The sequence below is a fragment of the Onthophagus taurus genome, chromosome 2 (genome assembly GCF_036711975.1).
Source record: "Onthophagus taurus isolate NC chromosome 2, IU_Otau_3.0, whole genome shotgun sequence".
NCBI lineage: Eukaryota > Metazoa > Arthropoda > Insecta > Coleoptera > Scarabaeidae > Onthophagus > Onthophagus taurus.
The window spans coordinates 20,466,092-20,484,317 of NC_091967.1; the positions used below are offsets into that span (position 1 = coordinate 20,466,092).

Below are 18,226 nucleotides of genomic sequence, written 5' to 3' on the forward strand. Positions count from 1 at the left end.
AAACTTAATCGGCGAAAATTGCAAAATTCGAAAAAATTCTCGACCATTTCAAAAATTTTTTTCTCAAGAACTTAGAGTGATTTTTCAAAACGGCTTTTTGCATTAAAAAGAGGATACTTTAATTAATAATTGGTGATATTCCCACAAGGATCCTTGAAGAAATGAATTTTATAGCGAATTTTGAAAATAATCGATGAAAATTGCAACATCGAAAATTTTATCAAAATTTCAAATATTGTTTTCTCAAAAACTAAAAGTTATTTTTCAAAACGGGTTGGTTCATTGGAAACAGGACACTTTTATTAATACTTTGAGAAAATTTCATACTCATATTCCAAGAACTGGATTTTATACGAATTTTTAAAACTTAATCGGCGAAAATTGCAAAATTCGAAGAAATTGTCCATCATTTCAAAAATGTATTTCTCAGGAATTAAAAGTGATTTTTCAAAACGGCTTTTTGCATTAAAAAGAGGACACTTTAGTTAATAATTGGTGATATTTCCACAAGGATCCTTGAAGAAATGAATTTTATAGCGAATTTTGAAAATAATCGATGAAAATTGCAAGATCAAAAATTTGATCAAAACTTCAAATATTGTTTTTTCAAAAACTAAACGTTATTTTTCAAAACGTGTTGGTTCACTGGAAAGAGGACACTCTTATTACCACTTTGAGAAATTTTCTTACTCATATTCCAAGAAATGGATTTTATACGAACTTTTAAAGCTTAATCGGCGAAAATTGCAAAATTCGAAAAAATTGTTGATCATTTCAAAAATGTATTTCTGTAAACTAAAAGTGATTTTTAAAACGCCTATCTGCATTAAGAAGAGGATACTTTAATTAATAATCGAAAATGATGAATTACAAGCCAAGAGAAGGAAACAAGACGAAACTGCAACAAGAGATTTTATATATCGTATTGGGATTGTTACAATGACAACTACGACTTGTTGCTAAAGACACACCTGATATAAATAAAGTTATATTCAATGAAAAAAGTCCTATTGGGGTTGAACTTGATTATTATCTGCAGTGTGCAACACCTAAAAGAGATACTAATTCCAACAAGAATTGAATAGGTTTTTAATATCCGGCCAAAACCGGATATTTGATAACTATCCGGTATCTATCTTTAAAAAATGTCCAGATAGGCCGGATACCGGATAGTTGCCGAATATCCGTTCCACCAATACTCTGATACAATAAATGACAGTCTATTTGACAGCATCTGAAGAACATTACCAATATTTTAGATCGAAATTTCCGAATGAACAACCCATGCTACCATAATTTCAAAACTGTAATAATAATACTTTATTCAAAAAACGTAACCTTATTACATTTAAATCGTCCACAAAAAAAATACATAAAACAAAATTTTTACATTATACTAATACTTTGTATTTTTTCATAAAAAATGGCCGGATAGGCCCGATACCGGATAGTTCCCGGATATTCGTTCCATCACTACATTGTTCCATTACTTTTTTTTCAAATCGTTTCAATATTTTTGATACTGGGTAATATAAGACCTGTATTGGTTCAAGAGTTCAGTGGTTCAGAACCGTTCGGAACTTCAAAACGTTTTTACAAACTGTACCAAATAATATTGAAGATACTCCTTTGCCAGAAACAAGCAAGCCAATGCCTATTATATTTATAGGCGATGAGGCTTACTGATTACCGCGAAATGTGATAAAACCTTACAGTCGACATAACATGTGCATAAATTGAATATTTGAAGTCAAGGTTCTCTAGAGCTAGACGAATTATTGTTTGGTATATTAAACTCCAAGTGGACGACATAATTAAATATATTTGTATTTAACTTAACACAATTATTGCTGTGCATTTTTGTAAGAATACAAATATTCCCTTGTAACCGGTAAAAACAGGTTAGAACTGATCGATCTCTCCGGATTACCAGACTGTTATAGAAAATGTTTTTGTTTTGACCTGAACCTAAATAAACAACAAGACCGCCGGCGAGAGCTCACAAAAATAGCGAAGAACTTTGTGTGAAGTTCGTAAAATAATGTAGGCGAATATTTCAAGGACGAGAACCTATTGAATAAAAGTGTATTTTTAATTTTTTTTTGTTGTTAATTTTATTAATTCTTTATTAATAATTTTTCAAATTTTGAAGAGTAAAAAATATGTTGACTTTAATAAAAGTTATTGGTACCTAACGTCTTTCGTTGTTGAGTTATTTTGATTTTAAGCAAATTTCACCATGCTCTTTAAAACCCCATATCCCAGCTAACGTTCATTCAAAAAGGCTCTAAATTGGCACGATTACTCTTCAGATGCTATCAAATACATAGATTGTCATTTATTGTATCAGAGTATCTTATACATGCTGGTCAAAAATTGAATTATTAATGTTAAATGGTTATACAGGTTGTATCTGAATGACTGCAACAAACTTCAAGGGGTGATTCTTTAGTGAATTTTAAGGGTACTTTGATATATGAACCATGGGCGACTTCGGCTCCCCTAAGGAGCTACACCCCTTCAAAAATGGCGGAAAATTTTGGTTTAATTTTTTTTTCTCAAAAACCATAAACGCTAGTTAAATGAAATTTGGGGAATATGTTTAACTCATAATAGGGCACGTTTTGACCCTATTTGTACTTTCAACCTACCCTTCTAAACTACTAAACGTAACCACCCCCTTTGCATTTTTGCTAAAGTTTTTTTTATGCAGATGATAAATACATTAGAAAAATTTTACATAGATAGATGAAAGTATTCTAAAACTTTTTTGTCTCTCTGAAATTTTTCCAAAAACGACTAATTTTAGAGAAAAAAATAGTAAAGCAAACGCTGCCCGTTAAACAACGGGGTTGTCGATCAAAAGTTGGAATAAATTTTGAATGAAAAAGTCTTAGTAGGCTTTGCAATCTTTGTCAGAAATATTTTTGACGTTTAAATGTCAGTTTTTCTTACTATTATTATTGTTTTTCAAATTAATTTTTGAAGAAAGTTCTATCGCATTTACGCTCGTTCACTCGACGTTTCAAAATTTTAAATAAAACAATAATAAAGTAAGAAAACCACTGATATTTAAACGTTCAAAATATTTCTGACAAAGAATGCAAAGCCTACTAAGATTTTTTCATTAAAAATTCATTCCAACTTTCGATTAACAACCCTACAGCTTAACAGTTAGTGTTTGCTTAATTATTTTTTTTCCTAGAAATTATTAATTTTTAGAAGAACATCAGAGAGACAAAAAAGTTTTAGAATAGTTTTATCTATCTAACTGAAATTTTTCCAATGTATTTATCATCTTCATAAAAAAAATCTAGGCATAAATTGAACGGGGCTGGTTACGTTTAGTAGTTTAGAAGGGTAGATTGAAAGTACAAATAGGGTCAAAACGTGCCCTATTATGAGTTAAACATATTCCCCAAATTTCATTTTCCTAGCGTTTAAGGTTTTTGAGAAAAAAAAATTAAACCAAAATTTTCCGCCATTTTTGAAGGGGTGTAGCTCCTTAGGGGAGCCGAAGACGCCCATGGTTCATATATCAAAGTACCCTTAAAATTCACTAAAGAATCACCCCTTGAAGTTTGTTGCAGTCATTCAGATACACCCTGTATATTTATTAGCCTACCCGAAAGGGGATTTAATTTTCTACAATTTATCTATAAACATTCCTATACCTATTTATTGTAGTTTCTCGCATATTGGGAGATTTACGTGAGACACCTGTATATGGTGTGCCATCTTTTACCTTTTAGCTATTCTTTAACTATTCTTGATCTTTGACTATTTTCGTGTGCCATGACAGTGCCCGCTGTCTTGCGTTTTGCTTTTCTTAAAAAATTTTCGTTAGTGGGTTGGATTGGGTTGGATATATTTTATTTATACATACAATTGTAATTAAGTTTATTTAATTCAATAAAAGGCATTATGCAATAAAAGACGTCGCTGCAATAAATCGTGCGCACCAGCCTTTGGGGCTTTCAGAGTAGCCTTTATGATGTGATCACATTCGGACGATCGTTTATCGTCAAATGTGGTCCATGTTTCTTCATTTCTGGCAATGAACCTGCATTTCTACGTATTTCCAAGCTGTAAGATGTAGTAAGGTCTTGAGGTTGATGACTTTATCTATCAGTTTTCGATATCTTTTCTCACTGATACCCTTGTTCTTTTTCTTTGCATTACGTAATCTCCCCCCATGAGTTTTTCTACATGGCATGCGCATTTTTTTTTTTTCAACGATAAATTCTATACCATGAGCTTTGTAAGATAAGATAAGTCTATCCCCATGAAGATGATTGACAATGGAAACAACGCTCATATTGATGATATTGATGGATCAATCTCACCCCACCATAAAAGAAATCAGTTAGCCTGCTTTATTAAACATGTAATACCCTGGAAATTTTTCCTTTACACATTTTTCCTAAAATCAATAATAGCGGAGCCATAGCTATCTAACGATGTAGCAAAAAACTGTTTTTTCGAGATATCTGCATTTCATCCAAAAAACAAAAAGCGCATTAAATTGAGTTCATGAAACTGCAATTCTTTCCCTATTTAATCGTCTCTCTATCTCTGCTAGTTTTCGAGATCTCCATACTAAACATGGAAAAAAACTCACCTGTATATATGTTTATTATTATCAATACTTAAAAATAAGTACTTTGCAAGATGACGACCGGAATACAATTTGCAGAAGAGGTTTTGAAAATTTGGACTTTACTGCAATGTGTTCGATGTGTGACTGAAATTATACATATACGATGAGTATAGAGTCAACATTAGCTAAAATAGTTGGCTATGATCTAAAATAATTTGTTATTTTCTTCTGATAACAAATATATATAATTTGTTGGGTATATTTCTTATAGTTATTGAATAATTAACAAAAATTCTTTTTGTTCTACGTAACACTAATGTATGTATTTAAAAGTTAATGTTGCTGTGGTGATGGAAAATAATGTATCAAATAATTGCCAAAGTTTGTATTTAAGAATTCACTAACAATTCTGGCATTATGTGCTTTAATGGCAAATTGTCGACCAAAGGTCCAATGTGCTGTCTTAATATATTGATGTATCTACCTGAGTTTAAGTTTTCATGGTAGATACTATATGCCAAAATTCTATTATTTAAAAGGGCACACCATACATTGAACCCGAATCTTCTTTGAGAATATTCAGAGAAATACGTGAACTTCATCAGCCCAAATGACATTTTGAACAAACAGCAGATTATTTAATTTTTCTAAATATCAACGACAAAATTCTAATCTTAGATTGGCATCTCCGGCACACAAATGATGAGTTACCTGCGCTTTGTATGATTTATACTTATTTTTCTTTAATATTCGTGGGCAGCTGCTTTTGGGTCAGACGTCTTGTTCAATTTCTCTGCAAGATGTTGATGGATTTATCGCATCTGAAGCCAACACATTAACTTCATCCTCCTGCAGGTCATTTTGGTATGTTTTTGCACGTGGTTTCGTGGAGGACCAAAAATCCGTTAAATTCTCTGCTAACCGGCTGAACATTCTTGCGTGCAGTTGTCTTCTTTACGGATTGTCGTTTTCGCTAAATTTTCAATTTTTACCGATAAGGCGAAAACAAAAGACGATAGCTGTTCGCAGTTTTCGGCATTAGCATTTTCTGCAAAAACGAGATCTTTTAGTTTCGGAGATAGCCTATGCGGACAACGAAATAGGGACACCCTGTACAGATATTGTGGAAGGTTTTAAAAAACTGCATTTAAGCTTCTTTATGTCAATAAAAAAAAACACCTTGCAAAACATTAACACATTTTTTTGTTTCTGTTGTTGCAGATCGCTTATGGATTGGTGGTAAACCAAAAAAAATATACAAGACCATTAGATGTAGCTTTTAGGCCAGCTTTTTATATAGCATGCTCCCTTTTTTCTTTTTTCAAATACTTTTCTTCATCATAATCATTTTATTTTTTTGCGCCTTCTAATATTAATTAAAAGATTATTCACACCTTCCACATTAATCTAAACAATATTCATTGTATAAAAAGAACCAGTACGACATGAGTATGAAACTATTCTCACTTGAAAAACCGTTAAGTGTTAATTAAAACTCTCTCCGCTTCCTTGCTATAATGAGGGTCCCCTCTTTATTTTCCTCCGTGCGTGTTGTTCCCGTGTATGTCAATCTACCGTTGGTTGTGCAACAAGTTTTCTCACAATGGTTTAAACAAATCATTAATTATAATTATAAAAAAATATTTGTTAGTCATTATTGATGTTTTATGGACAATTTTAATTTTTTATATTTATTTTTTTGTTTTAGGTATGTACGATGGTAACGAACACACGCCAAAACTCCTCCAGTGTTCGCACACCGTTTGCTTACACTGTTTGACTCGAATAGCGGCGAACCACACTCGCGATACCAACTCCTTCCGCTGCCCAATATGCCGGGAGCTGATCAACGTGCCAAGAGGAGGAGTCTCGGCTCTGCCACCGTCGTTCATAGTAAACCAACTCCTCGACCTGATGTCGCGACAACGGCGCGAGGTGATACCGAAGTGTTCCGTTCACATCAACCAGGAGTTACTCTTTTGCGAAACGTGCGACACTGTCTTTTGCACCAGGTGCACTGACGGCTCACATAACGACGCAACCGCCAGTTGCGAACATACCATCATACCATTTAGTATCGCCATCAAAAGGATGTCAGAAATATTACTTTATAAAGCCAATGAATGTATATCAAAGGTAAAAGAAAGTAAAAATATTTTATACATGAAAATAAATACTGAAATTGTTTAAGTTTTAAGAATATGAACTCGTTTTGAAACATTTAACCCAACCCATAAAATGATTTACGGTCTGGTTATTTGTAGACGAAACTTTTGAAAGAATCATGTTTCAGTTGTCGCAGGCTCAAGAAGGTGTAACGCGAGAGTTACAGCGGTTGGACGCTGCTAAAGAGAATTGTTTAGACCAGGTTAATGCTACATTCCAGGAAATACAAACGATGTTGGATAAAAGGAAACAGGAAATGATCGATGCCGTTCAAACTGCAGCCGGTGAAAAACGAAAAGTTTTAGAGGAACAACACGCGCTTATTGAATGCGAAAAAAATAAAGTAAATAAAAAATTTTTCTCTTTAAAATTGCAATAAAATCATTGTTTTAAAGGTAGAACAAGAATGCCAAGGACTTCAATACCAAGTGGAAGTACGCAACATAACACAACGCATCGAAAGTTTAACCGAAAAATTGGATGCCGCTTCAAGTTTAGGAGAACCCCGCGAGAATGCATTTTTAACCTGCGAATTTCATCACAACGATAGCATAAAATCAATCGAAAAATACATGGCACAATTAGGAAAAGTCAGAAGTAGCACAACATTTCCTAGTTTGTGTTCCGCTAAATTAATCGGAACTACTATTGCCGGAATTGAAAGCGAGGTAACGATGACTACGTTGGATTATCATGGTGAACTTCGAAAATCCGGCGGAGATCCCGTCCAAGCGGAAGTCCTACCGGTCACCACGGATAACGTCACGACGTCATTACCTGTTACAATAACCGATTGCGAGGATGGAACGTACAAAATACATTTTCGCGCACCGAAATCGGGACGATATGGAATTACGATTTCAGTTTTCGATAGATTAATCAAAGATATGCCGCTTTATTTTGATGTCACGGAACATAATAATCCGTTACAAATTTATGGATCGAGGGGTTGTGGAAAAGACGAATTCATGCAACCCGTTGGCATTGCTATTGATGAACGCGATCAAATTATTTACGTCTTAGATACGGGGAATTCTAGAATTAAGGTGTTAAATTCGGAATTGGAATTTATTAATCATGTTTATAATGAAGGGTTAGGAGGAAGAAGTTGCACAGGTTAGTTTATCAATTAAAATTACAGTAAATAAAATAACGGATTAATACGCGAATAATTTGCATTTTAAACTGTTTGAATTAATAATTTTTTTTTATCCACACCATTCCGTTCTTTATTAGTTAGTTCAAAAAAAAAATTTTAAAAAACTTTGGAGACGTCACCGTCGTTTCACACGCGATTGGTTGAAATAAAAATCAATAAAAGGTGAGATGCCACGAGAATTTTACGCGCTAGAAGAAGAGATCCGAACGATGCACGTTTGTGTCTTCTTGATCTTACGCGAAAACTTCGTAAACGTCACCAAAGCTTTTATAGAGGGGATTTTGAATTTTAATTGCAAAAATTAAACAATTTTAGGAACTTAAAATGTTACCACTCCTTCTATTTTTACATAGTTTATCGATTTTTTGAAAGATCGTCTTTCTGTTCAATTGATGAAAAAATAAAAAATAATCCCATGAAAATTAGAACTAACATTAGACCTAGAACTAGAAACATTCGGGTTTAACCGTCTTAAGAGACGTGGGACTACTTTAATTAATAATTGGTGATATTTCCACAAGGATCCTTCAAGAAATGAATTTTATAGCGAATTTTATCGATGAAAATTGCAACATTGAAAATTTTATCAAAACTTCAAATATTGTTTTCTCAAAAAGAAAAACTATTTTTCAAAACGGGTTTGTTCATTGGAAAGAGGATACTTTCATTAACACTTTACGAAATTTTCATACTTATATTCCAAGAACTGGATTTTATACGAATTTTTAAAACTTAATCAGCGAAAATTACAAAATTCGAAAAAATTATTTATCATTTCAAAAATTTATTTCTCAAGAACTAAAAGTGATTTTTCAAAACGGCTTTTTGCATTAAAAAGAGGATACTTTAATTAATAATTGGTGATATTTCCACAAGGATCCTTCAAGAAATGAATTTTATAGCGAATTTTGAAAGTTATCGTGAAAATTGCAACATCGAAAATTTCATCAAAACTTCAAATATTGTTTTCTCAAAAACTAAAAACTATTTTTCAAAACGAGTTTGTTCATTGGAAAGAGGATACTTTCATTAACACTTTACGAAATTTTCATATTCATATTCCAAGAACTGGATTTTATACGAATTTTTAAAACTTAATCGGCGAAAATTGCAAAATTTGAAAAAATTATAGATTATTTCAAAAATTTATTTTTCAATGTCTAAAAGTGATTTTTCAAAACGGCTTTTTGCATTAAAAAGAGGATACTTTAATTAATAATTGGTGATATTTCCACAAGGATCCTTCAAGAAATGAATTTTCTAGCGAATTTTGAAAGTTATCGATGAAAATTGCAACATCGAAAATTTTATCAAAACTTCAAATATTGTTTTCTCAAAAACTAAAAACTATTTTTCAAAACGAGTTTGTTCATTGGAAAGAGGATACTTTTATTAACACTTTACGAAATTTTCATACTCATATTCCAAGAACTGGATTTTATACGAATTTTTAAAACTTAATCGGCGAAAATTACAAAATTCGAAAAAATTATTTATCATTTCAAAAATTTATTTCTCAAGAACTAAAAGTGATTTTTCAAAACGGCTTTTTGCATTAAAAAGAGGATACTTTAATTAATAATTGGTGATATTTCCACAAGGATCCTTCAAGAAATGAATTTTATAGCGAATTTTGAAAGTTATCGATGAAAATTGCAACATCGAAAATTTTATCAAAACTTCAAATATTGTTTTCTCAAAAACTAAAAACTATGTTTCAAAACGAGTTTGTTCATTGGAAAGAGGATACTTTCATTAACACTTTACGAAATTTTCATACTCATATTCCAAGAACTGGATTGTATACGAATTTTTAAAACTTAATCGGCGAAAATTGCAAAATTCGAAAAAATTATTTATCATTTCAAAAATTTATTTCTCAAGAACTAAAAGTGATTTTTCAAAACGGCTTTTTGTGTTAAAAAGAGGATACTTTAATTAATAATTGGTGATATTTCCACAAGGATCCTTCAAGAAATGAATTTTCTAGCGAATTTTGAAAGTTATCGATGAAAATTGCAACATCGAAAATTTTATCAAAACTTGAAATATTGTTTTCTCAAAAGTTGAAAGCTATTTTCAAAACGGGTTAGTTCATTGGAAAGAAGACACTTTTATTAACACTTTGGGAAATTTGCATATTCATATTCCAAGAACTGGATTTTATACGAATGTTTAAAACTTAATCTGCGAAAATTGCAAAACTCGAAAAAATTGTCGATCATTTCAAAAATTTATTTTTCAAAAACTAAGCGATTTTTCAAAACGGCTTGTTACATAGTTATTTTTTAAAACGGGTTGGTTCATTGGAAAGAGGACACTATCATTAAGACTTTACTTTCGCTGTGTTAAGAGACGTGCGGCTAAACCCGAATGTTACTAGTTCTAGGTCTACCGTTGGTTCTAGTTATCTAACACTATCAGTAGAACCAACCTAAGACCTAGAACTAGAAACGTTCGGCTGACAGGTGCGTCAGGTAGATTTCTGCTTCGGAAGCAGTCTTGACGCGTGATACGTGTTGAGTATTTGCTGGGATTTACCGTATTATAGTATAGGGTTTATGTTTCAAAATGGTAAAAGCTAGAATGATACTACTAAAGGTAGTACCATTCTAGCTTCCATTGCAGTAATAGAATGGAAGCTAGAATTCAAAATGGTATAAACGTAAGCTAATGTTTTATATAAAGTGGCTATGTTAAACCTCTTTGTACTCAATTCTCTTGCCATTCTACTAAGCTTTGTTGTATTGAAATAGTCTTTAAACTGATTGCATAGAGTTGATTGACGACAAACACATAAGAATATTGTACTCAAAGAACAGTGGATCCTTATTTTATAACAATAAGCATTATTCCGAACTTTTCCGAACCACATCTATACCCAATTATCCTTACGCTCAAACCGAACCCAACCAAACCTATCTAATCCACAACCAATCCAGACAGTAAACATGTGTACACAATAACTCAAAAATGAAAAGAGACAATTTCGGGAGAAGAAGATTAGTTCGGAAGTAGATACATCTATTGAAATATTCAATATGTTGTCGATTCTGTACGTTCCAACTGAAAATTTAACTGCTGAAATTAATTGTGTTCACTTGCAATTAAAATGACCTTGCAACTAAATATTCTAAATGACATAGGATTTCGACAAGTCTAGAAAGACGAATTTCATTTTGAAAACTCGATGTTTTGTCTAAATTTGACATAAGACTAAAATGGTGTCCAAATCCAACTCAAGACTTAGGTTGGCAACGGTTAAAGCGTTTAGCCTTTATTATCTTGGCAATTTTCAAAAAATGTCGGTGCTAAAACTTTAACAATTAGAAGCTGACGAATTTCGGCCATGAATATGGATTTGATATCTCGATATTTTATTTCAAGTAAACCGAACACATTTCAGATTTAAGAGTGTCTATTTGTAGCCGTCTTGAGAGACGTGCGGCTAAACCCGAATGATTCTAGTTCTAGGTCTTGTGTTAGTTCTAGTGGCAGTGGTAAGTAGCGGTAGTTAGCATAACATATTACTATGTTGTATATTTTTATTGAACTAAAACTAGAACTAACACTAGACGTAGAACTAAAAACATTCGGGTTTGGCCATGCGTCTCTTAGACTGCTAAACCTGAATATTTCTAGTTCTAGGTCTAGTGTTACTTCTAGTTTTACACTAGCACTATCACTAGAACTAACACAAGACCTAGAACTAGAATCATTCGGATTTAGCCGTCTTAAGAGACGTGTGGCTAAACCCGAATGATTCTAGTTCTAGGTCTAGCGTTGGTTCTAGTTATCTAGCGCTATCAGTAGAACCAACATAAGACCCAGCCACACGTCTCTTAGGACGGCTAAACTCGAATGTTTCGAGGTCTAGGTCTTATGTTGGTTCTAGCGATAGTGTTAACTAGAACCAATATAAGACCTAGAACTAAAAATATTTGGGTTTAACCATCCATCTCTTAGACTGCTAAACCTGAATAATTCTAGATCTAGTGTTTTACTATTAGTTCAATAAAAATATACAACAATCTAGAACTGAATAACAATTAAAACTAGAACTACCGTCTTTGATTTATACGTCTCGTGAATATCCCGGGTTTATCTATAAACGTGGAATAGAGTAACTTGTGTTACAACTCGAGTTGGATTCACTCTATGAGCGCTAACATTTATATTTAAATATACTGCTGTATTAAATCGATAATATTCCATTATATCGAGGTTTTACTGCACTAAATAAGTAAGATTAATTACATTTTTGTTTAGGAATTGCTGTATCAAATGATGGCTTAGTAGTTGTTAATTGGAGATCTAAATATGTAACCGAAATGGATACTTCAGGAACTACATTAAAATCGTTTACATACAACGCGTTTCAAGAACCTATAGATGTTGCAGTTGATAACAGTTATGGCCATATTTTAGTGGCTGATAATGGAATGAGTTGCGTCTATGTTTTTGATTCGGAGGGAAAAATATTATTTCAAGTAATTGATTACTTTATAATATAACCCAAATTGTTTTTAATGCATTAATTTTTAGGTGGGAAAAAAGGGAACGTTTAAATTAATTTCAGCAGTAACCGTTAGTTTAACTGGAGAAATTATTGTGGCTGATACGAGAGTTCAAATTTTTTCAGCCAAAGGAGATTACGTTGAGACTTTATATGATGAAGGAAAAAGTAATAATTTGTTATTATTAGAATTTTTTCAGGTTCCACTATTCGTAGAGATTTGAAATTTTGGTAGCATGGGTTGTTCATTCAAAACTTCGAATGATTCGATCTAAAATATTTACAAGATGGCCGCCACTTCCGGTCTACCGGAATGCTATAGCTTTTTTTACACCGTTTAATTGTATGTAAAAAAAAATAGGTTGAATTTGATAAAAGTTATTGGTACCTAGCGTTTTTCGTTTTCGAGTTATTTTGGTTTTAAGCTTTTTTCGGTAAATTTCAACATGCTCTTTAAAACCCCATATCTCAGCCAACGTTCATATAAAAAAGATCTACATTGGCACAATTACTCTTATCATATTATATTATCATTTGCTGTATCAGAGTATCTTATATAGGGTGGTCAAAAATTGAATTACCTATTTACCTATTGTAGTTTGTCTCATATTGGCAAATTTATAAAAACTTGCTCGAAATGCAGGTTTTTTTATTAGAAAACTATTTGACAGTTTTTGGTCCATGCTGCATAGATCTCATGTTGCACCAATTTTTCTTTCATTATTTTTTTGAACTTTTCAGTATTCAAAGCTTTTAATTTTGGTGAGAGTACATTGTACAGTTTAACTGATTTATAATGGAAGTTATTTTGTGACTTTGAAGCTTATGTAGTGGTAATATGTCAATATGTCACATCCATGACGTTCTGTATGTATGTAATTCAAACATGATACAATAAAACATGATGGTATTGTTAGTATTTTTAGTGCCTTGAAAATCGTTCGACAACTCTCATTTGGACCCAATTTTGCAAGTATTCTAACAGCTTTTTTTGAGCACTTTTCGTTTCTTTGATCGGTAAAATCCTTGACACCACTCTCAGGCAATACAAGAATGTTGACAAGTTTTGTTTTATTTGTGTTTTATGTTCTTTCCACGCTAAGGTCGAAGAAAGTGTGCCAAATAGGAATTTCACGGTTTCGCCCTTAACATCTAATTTTTGGTATAAAACGTAAGAATTTTGGTTTTTTCCTTATTTAATTGCAGACTATTTGAGTCAAACCATTTTTTCGCTTGCTCTAACATTGCATTAGTTCTTTGTTGCAGCTGCAGAAGGTCTGTAGAAGAATTAATAAAGGATGTGTCGTCTGCATAGAGACAGATTGAATCAGCATGTGTATTGCTTGGCAAGTCATTTATGTATAGCAGAAAAAGTAAGGGTCTGAGAACAGAGCCCCTACTTTTGGTACATCCGCTGTTATAGTTCTCCACTCCAAAGAGGTACCTTTCCACTGGACCTGTTGATATCTATCCCAGAGATATGACGACACTATTTTTAATACATTATTTTTCAAACCATACCATTCCAATTTCTTTAAGAGAATATTATGATTAACAGATGTTCTCTTTTATTATTATTTCCAAGACCTTTGACATTAGAGGTAATATTGATATTGGTCGATAATTTCTACTATCGTTTGCATCACCCGTTTTTTTTTATGAGGGTTATTTTTGCAAATTTTAATTCATTAGGAAAGACTACTTTTCTCATACATTTCTTTATGGCAACACATAAATGTTTCGTTATTATTGGCACCATTTCTTGTAGTAGTTTGAATGAAATGCCATAGACGTCTTTTGTGTTTGACTTCTTTAAATTATTTATAATTTTTACGACATCAGTGTCTACGACTTCATCAAGAGATACCGTTTTTGTTCTTAATTTCTGTATGGAAGTAAATCAGTCAGTTTTGTTGTCTTTGTCCGATTTATTTACGTTAAATTTACCCGCTTGTATGAAATAATCGTTTGCATTTAATGTTGTTTCAGTGTCTTTCCTTACTTTATTTCGTCCTGTTTCTTTCCTTACCATTTTCCAAGCTGCGGTTATTTTATTTTCAGAATTGTTTATATAATTTCTAAATGTTTCCTTTTTTACGTCTTCTGTTTGTTTTCTGAAATCAATTCTTAGGCTTTTATACATGTCTTTGTATTGATCTTGTCGTGTTACCTCAATTATGGTATATATTACGTTTAGTTGATTTTTCATTGTTTTAAGTTTTTTGTTTTCCCATATCAAATTTGAGTTTTTATCAATCTTTTGGGTTGTTTTTTCGGGAAATGCAGTCTCATAGCACCGTGCAATTATTTAATGGAAAAAGGTAGCTTATGCGTTATTCTTTTGATCGTGTGGGTGGGCAAATTTGGGTGTTATTATAGGCTATCTCAGAAACTATAAGAGATACGAAAAAAGTAGGTGCCATGTCCCGGTCTCTTTTTTCGAGACTAATCCAATCCCGCAAATACCAAACCTCTATCTTCTTTTGTTTTTAAGTTATAGCCAAAAAGTCAAATTTTCGTGATTTCAAAAAATGCTCATATTTCGTTTATTTTTGAAATTAGAGAAATGGGGTTGATACGTTCTTAAGGCACTTTTTTAAGTAGAATATACTGCCGTTGAAAAATTTTAAAAATATTTGATGATTTTTGAGATACAACACAAAGTTGTATTTTTTTAAATACAAACTATAGTATATTATGGTGTTACTGAAAAGAGCATATTTTTAGCTCTCCAATAATGTATTGCACGCATGGTGTATTTGGGGAAAATAAGCGTTATTTTTTAATTCTAAAATATTAAAGATTAATATTTAAAATTTTAATTATAGTAGGCGAGGAAAACGTTAAATGCCACTTAGTTACTATAGTAACGTGAGTTTACTGATCATTTCATTCATGAATTTTTTGAAACTAGTTTCCCGTTTAAAAATTGCTCATTATCTTTAACTACATAAAGCGATAAAATTAAAAAATGAATCTTTGAAAATGATAGATAAGGCTCCATATCCCATATAAACATCGTTTCAATGGAAAGTCCGCTGCCCAGTTTATGATCCCTAATCTTCCTCTACCTCACCCAATTTCAAAAAAAAAGGTTGCTAATATGAAAAAACTTCTAAATCTCATGGTTGGGGAAAACTGGGAAGATACTACTGAAGATTTCATTCATTGATACCCAGCTGTTCTAACCTTACAACCAGTAAGTTAGTAGAAGAAGATGACAGTTTGTGACTGTTTAGTTCCTGAAGTTGTCCATATTTAATTATTCATTAATTAATACATTTCTTGTATTTTTAATAAACAAACTTTATTTGCTAATCATTTTTTATTGGTGAACAAAGTCAGGGATAAGATGTTGAGAAATTTAAATTAACTATTCAAAGTTTTTATTCGTTGGTACAAAACCAACTTTATCCTGAATAATAGTACAAAACCACTTTTATTCTGTCATATTATAGCCACTAGGTAGTATTTATTGTCCGGACCCGCCTACTGTAATCAAAATTTTGAATAATTTGGCTCTTACTATTTTGAAATTGAAAATTAACGCTTACTTTCTGCAAAGACACCATACATGCGATCAGTTGCGCCGACTTTTTAATATTTAAGGGGGGGCAGAACTTTTTCAAATGGTACACCTTATTACAATATAATTGTATTGTACACTTTTACAATTTTCCGGGGGGCTCAAGCCCCGCAACCCCCCCGTAGCGATACTGCATGCGATACATCATTGGAAAGCTAAAAGTATGCTCTTTTCAGTAACATCATAATCAAGTATAGTTTGTATTTAAAAAAACACAACTTTGTGTTGTATCTCAAAAATCATCAAGTATATTTAAAATTTTTCAACGGCAGTATATTCTACTTAAAAAAGTGTCTTAAGAACGTAACAACCCCATTTGTGTAAATTGAAAAATAAACGAAATATGAGCATTTTTAGAAATCACGAAAATTTGACTTTTTGGCTATAACTTAAAAACAAAAGAAGTTAGAGGTTTGGTGTTTGCGGGATTGGGTTAGTCTCGAAAAAAGAGACCGGGACATGGCACCTACTTTTTTCGTATCTCTTATAGTTTCTGAGATAGCCTATAATAACACCCAAATTTGCCCACCCTATACATCATTCCAATCGCTGTTTGTAATTTGTGTTCTGAATTTTTCGACAGTATGGTTATTAATTATCCTATACTTTATTGATTTTCTTCGAGACATCCCTTCAGGTGATTTGTATATATTATATTAATTATTTCTTCAAATCTTTCCACAAAGACGTTATCTACACATCTTTCTCCTTCCACTCTAGAAGGATCATTGAAACACGGATGAAGTCCATGCTCTGACATTATTGACAATAATTGTTCTTTTGCAGTCGATTTTTCATGTACACATATGTTAAAGTCTCTCATAATGAAACATTTTTTGTTAGGATGTTTCCCTTTTATATAATGCATTACTTCCTTTAATACTATCATGAACTGAAAATGATGATAAATTAGAAAAGATGATCATAAGACAAAGACTTCAAAAGAGCAATAATCAACAGTCATGTCCTGGAGGAAGAAGTGGATTGTCCATGTTAGCTCCAGGCGAGCGGAAAGTGATACAAAAACTGAGTTTACTTGTGAAATAACAATCGAACAAACTTCTAAGCATTTTTCGATATTGTATTTCTCTACGTTTATTGTTTCTGTTTTATATCTGTTATTTGCAACCATTAGTACTCCTCCCCTTATGTATATTTTTCTGCAACTATACGCAGCCACGTTATAATTAAGTAAATTTACTGTTGCTATCTCTTCTGCTTTCTGCCAGTGTTCAGTTATACTGATTATATCTGTATGGCGTATTTCGTCACCTAATAGGTATTCTAGTTGGTTTCTTTTTTGTGATAATCCTTGTATGTTAATGTTTATTATTTGCAATTGTTTTGGTTTTTTGTAGTTTATTATATGCGTTTTTCTTTTCTCATTTTGAGTAATAGTTAAGTCTCCTGTCTTTTCTTGTAGATTCTTTCTAAAAAACGATTTACTCATACTTCAGATGGCCATAATTCGGGTTGTTTTGTTTTCTCTAGGTAATCATTTGGCACTGAAATTTTTTTTTATTTATTAATATTTTTCCTCGTAAATATTCCTCGATTTCTTTCTTTGTTGTGGTCGGTTGTAAACCACAGACGTGCAAATGAGCATACTGTATAATTCCTTTTAATAGTGTGCCTATAGCTGTACCCCTAATCGTATTTAAAGACGACTGTCTCATCTTTCGAGTTACTGTGACAAAATCTGTAAGAATTGTGGAACCTAAATAAGTTCTAACGAACCATTTACGTAAAACACCTGTACTTAGATGCTTACATATTTTTGTTTGTAGATAAAGGAAGATATGGAGGTATAATAACCGATACCGAAAATCGTATCTTAGCAAGTAGGTCGGAACAAAAAGGAAGAAATTACGTGCAGCTTTTATCTCGAAACGATAAACTCTTACAAAACGTAATTAATTCCAATGAAAATAAATTAAAACGACCAAGCGGTATTGCAGTTACTTCAGATAATCATGTAATTGTTGTTGATTTGGGAAACAATTGTATAAAAAAGTATAGATATTGGTAAAATCAAAACTTTCAACGATACTTTGAACTAAATATAGTTAGACACAAGGCGATTTCCTTTTACGTTTACAATTACATACTATAAGCTTGTAAATAATCGAACGTTTAACTTATACACTACCTTACTACCTTTGTGATTACTTGCACTTAATTTTATCAATGTACAAACTG

The 18,226-nt window shown here is 32.1% G+C and overlaps 1 protein-coding gene across 6 annotated transcripts in view; it reads left to right on the forward strand.

The window, feature by feature from the left end:
- The window catches only part of LOC111413838 (tripartite motif-containing protein 2-like), a 51,927-nt gene extending 33,779 nt beyond the window's left edge, over window positions 1-18,148 (forward strand). For 3 of the 6 annotated variants that reach the window (XM_071194462.1, XM_071194464.1, XM_071194459.1), the window contains exons 3-9: window positions 5,822-5,839; window positions 6,309-6,736; window positions 6,894-7,109; window positions 7,162-7,882; window positions 12,195-12,415; window positions 12,471-12,609; window positions 17,815-18,148. In XM_071194462.1, the coding sequence (XP_071050563.1) occupies window positions 5,822-5,839; window positions 6,309-6,736; window positions 6,894-7,109; window positions 7,162-7,882; window positions 12,195-12,415; window positions 12,471-12,609; window positions 17,815-18,056 (1,985 nt within the window). In that variant the 3' untranslated portion in view covers window positions 18,057-18,148. The remainder of the gene's footprint in view (window positions 1-5,821; window positions 5,840-6,308; window positions 6,737-6,893; window positions 7,110-7,161; window positions 7,883-12,194; window positions 12,416-12,470; window positions 12,610-17,814) is intronic. The other 3 variants (XM_071194463.1, XM_071194461.1, XM_071194460.1) reach the window with 1 other exon arrangement.
- Window positions 18,149-18,226: the final 78 nt, after the last annotated feature.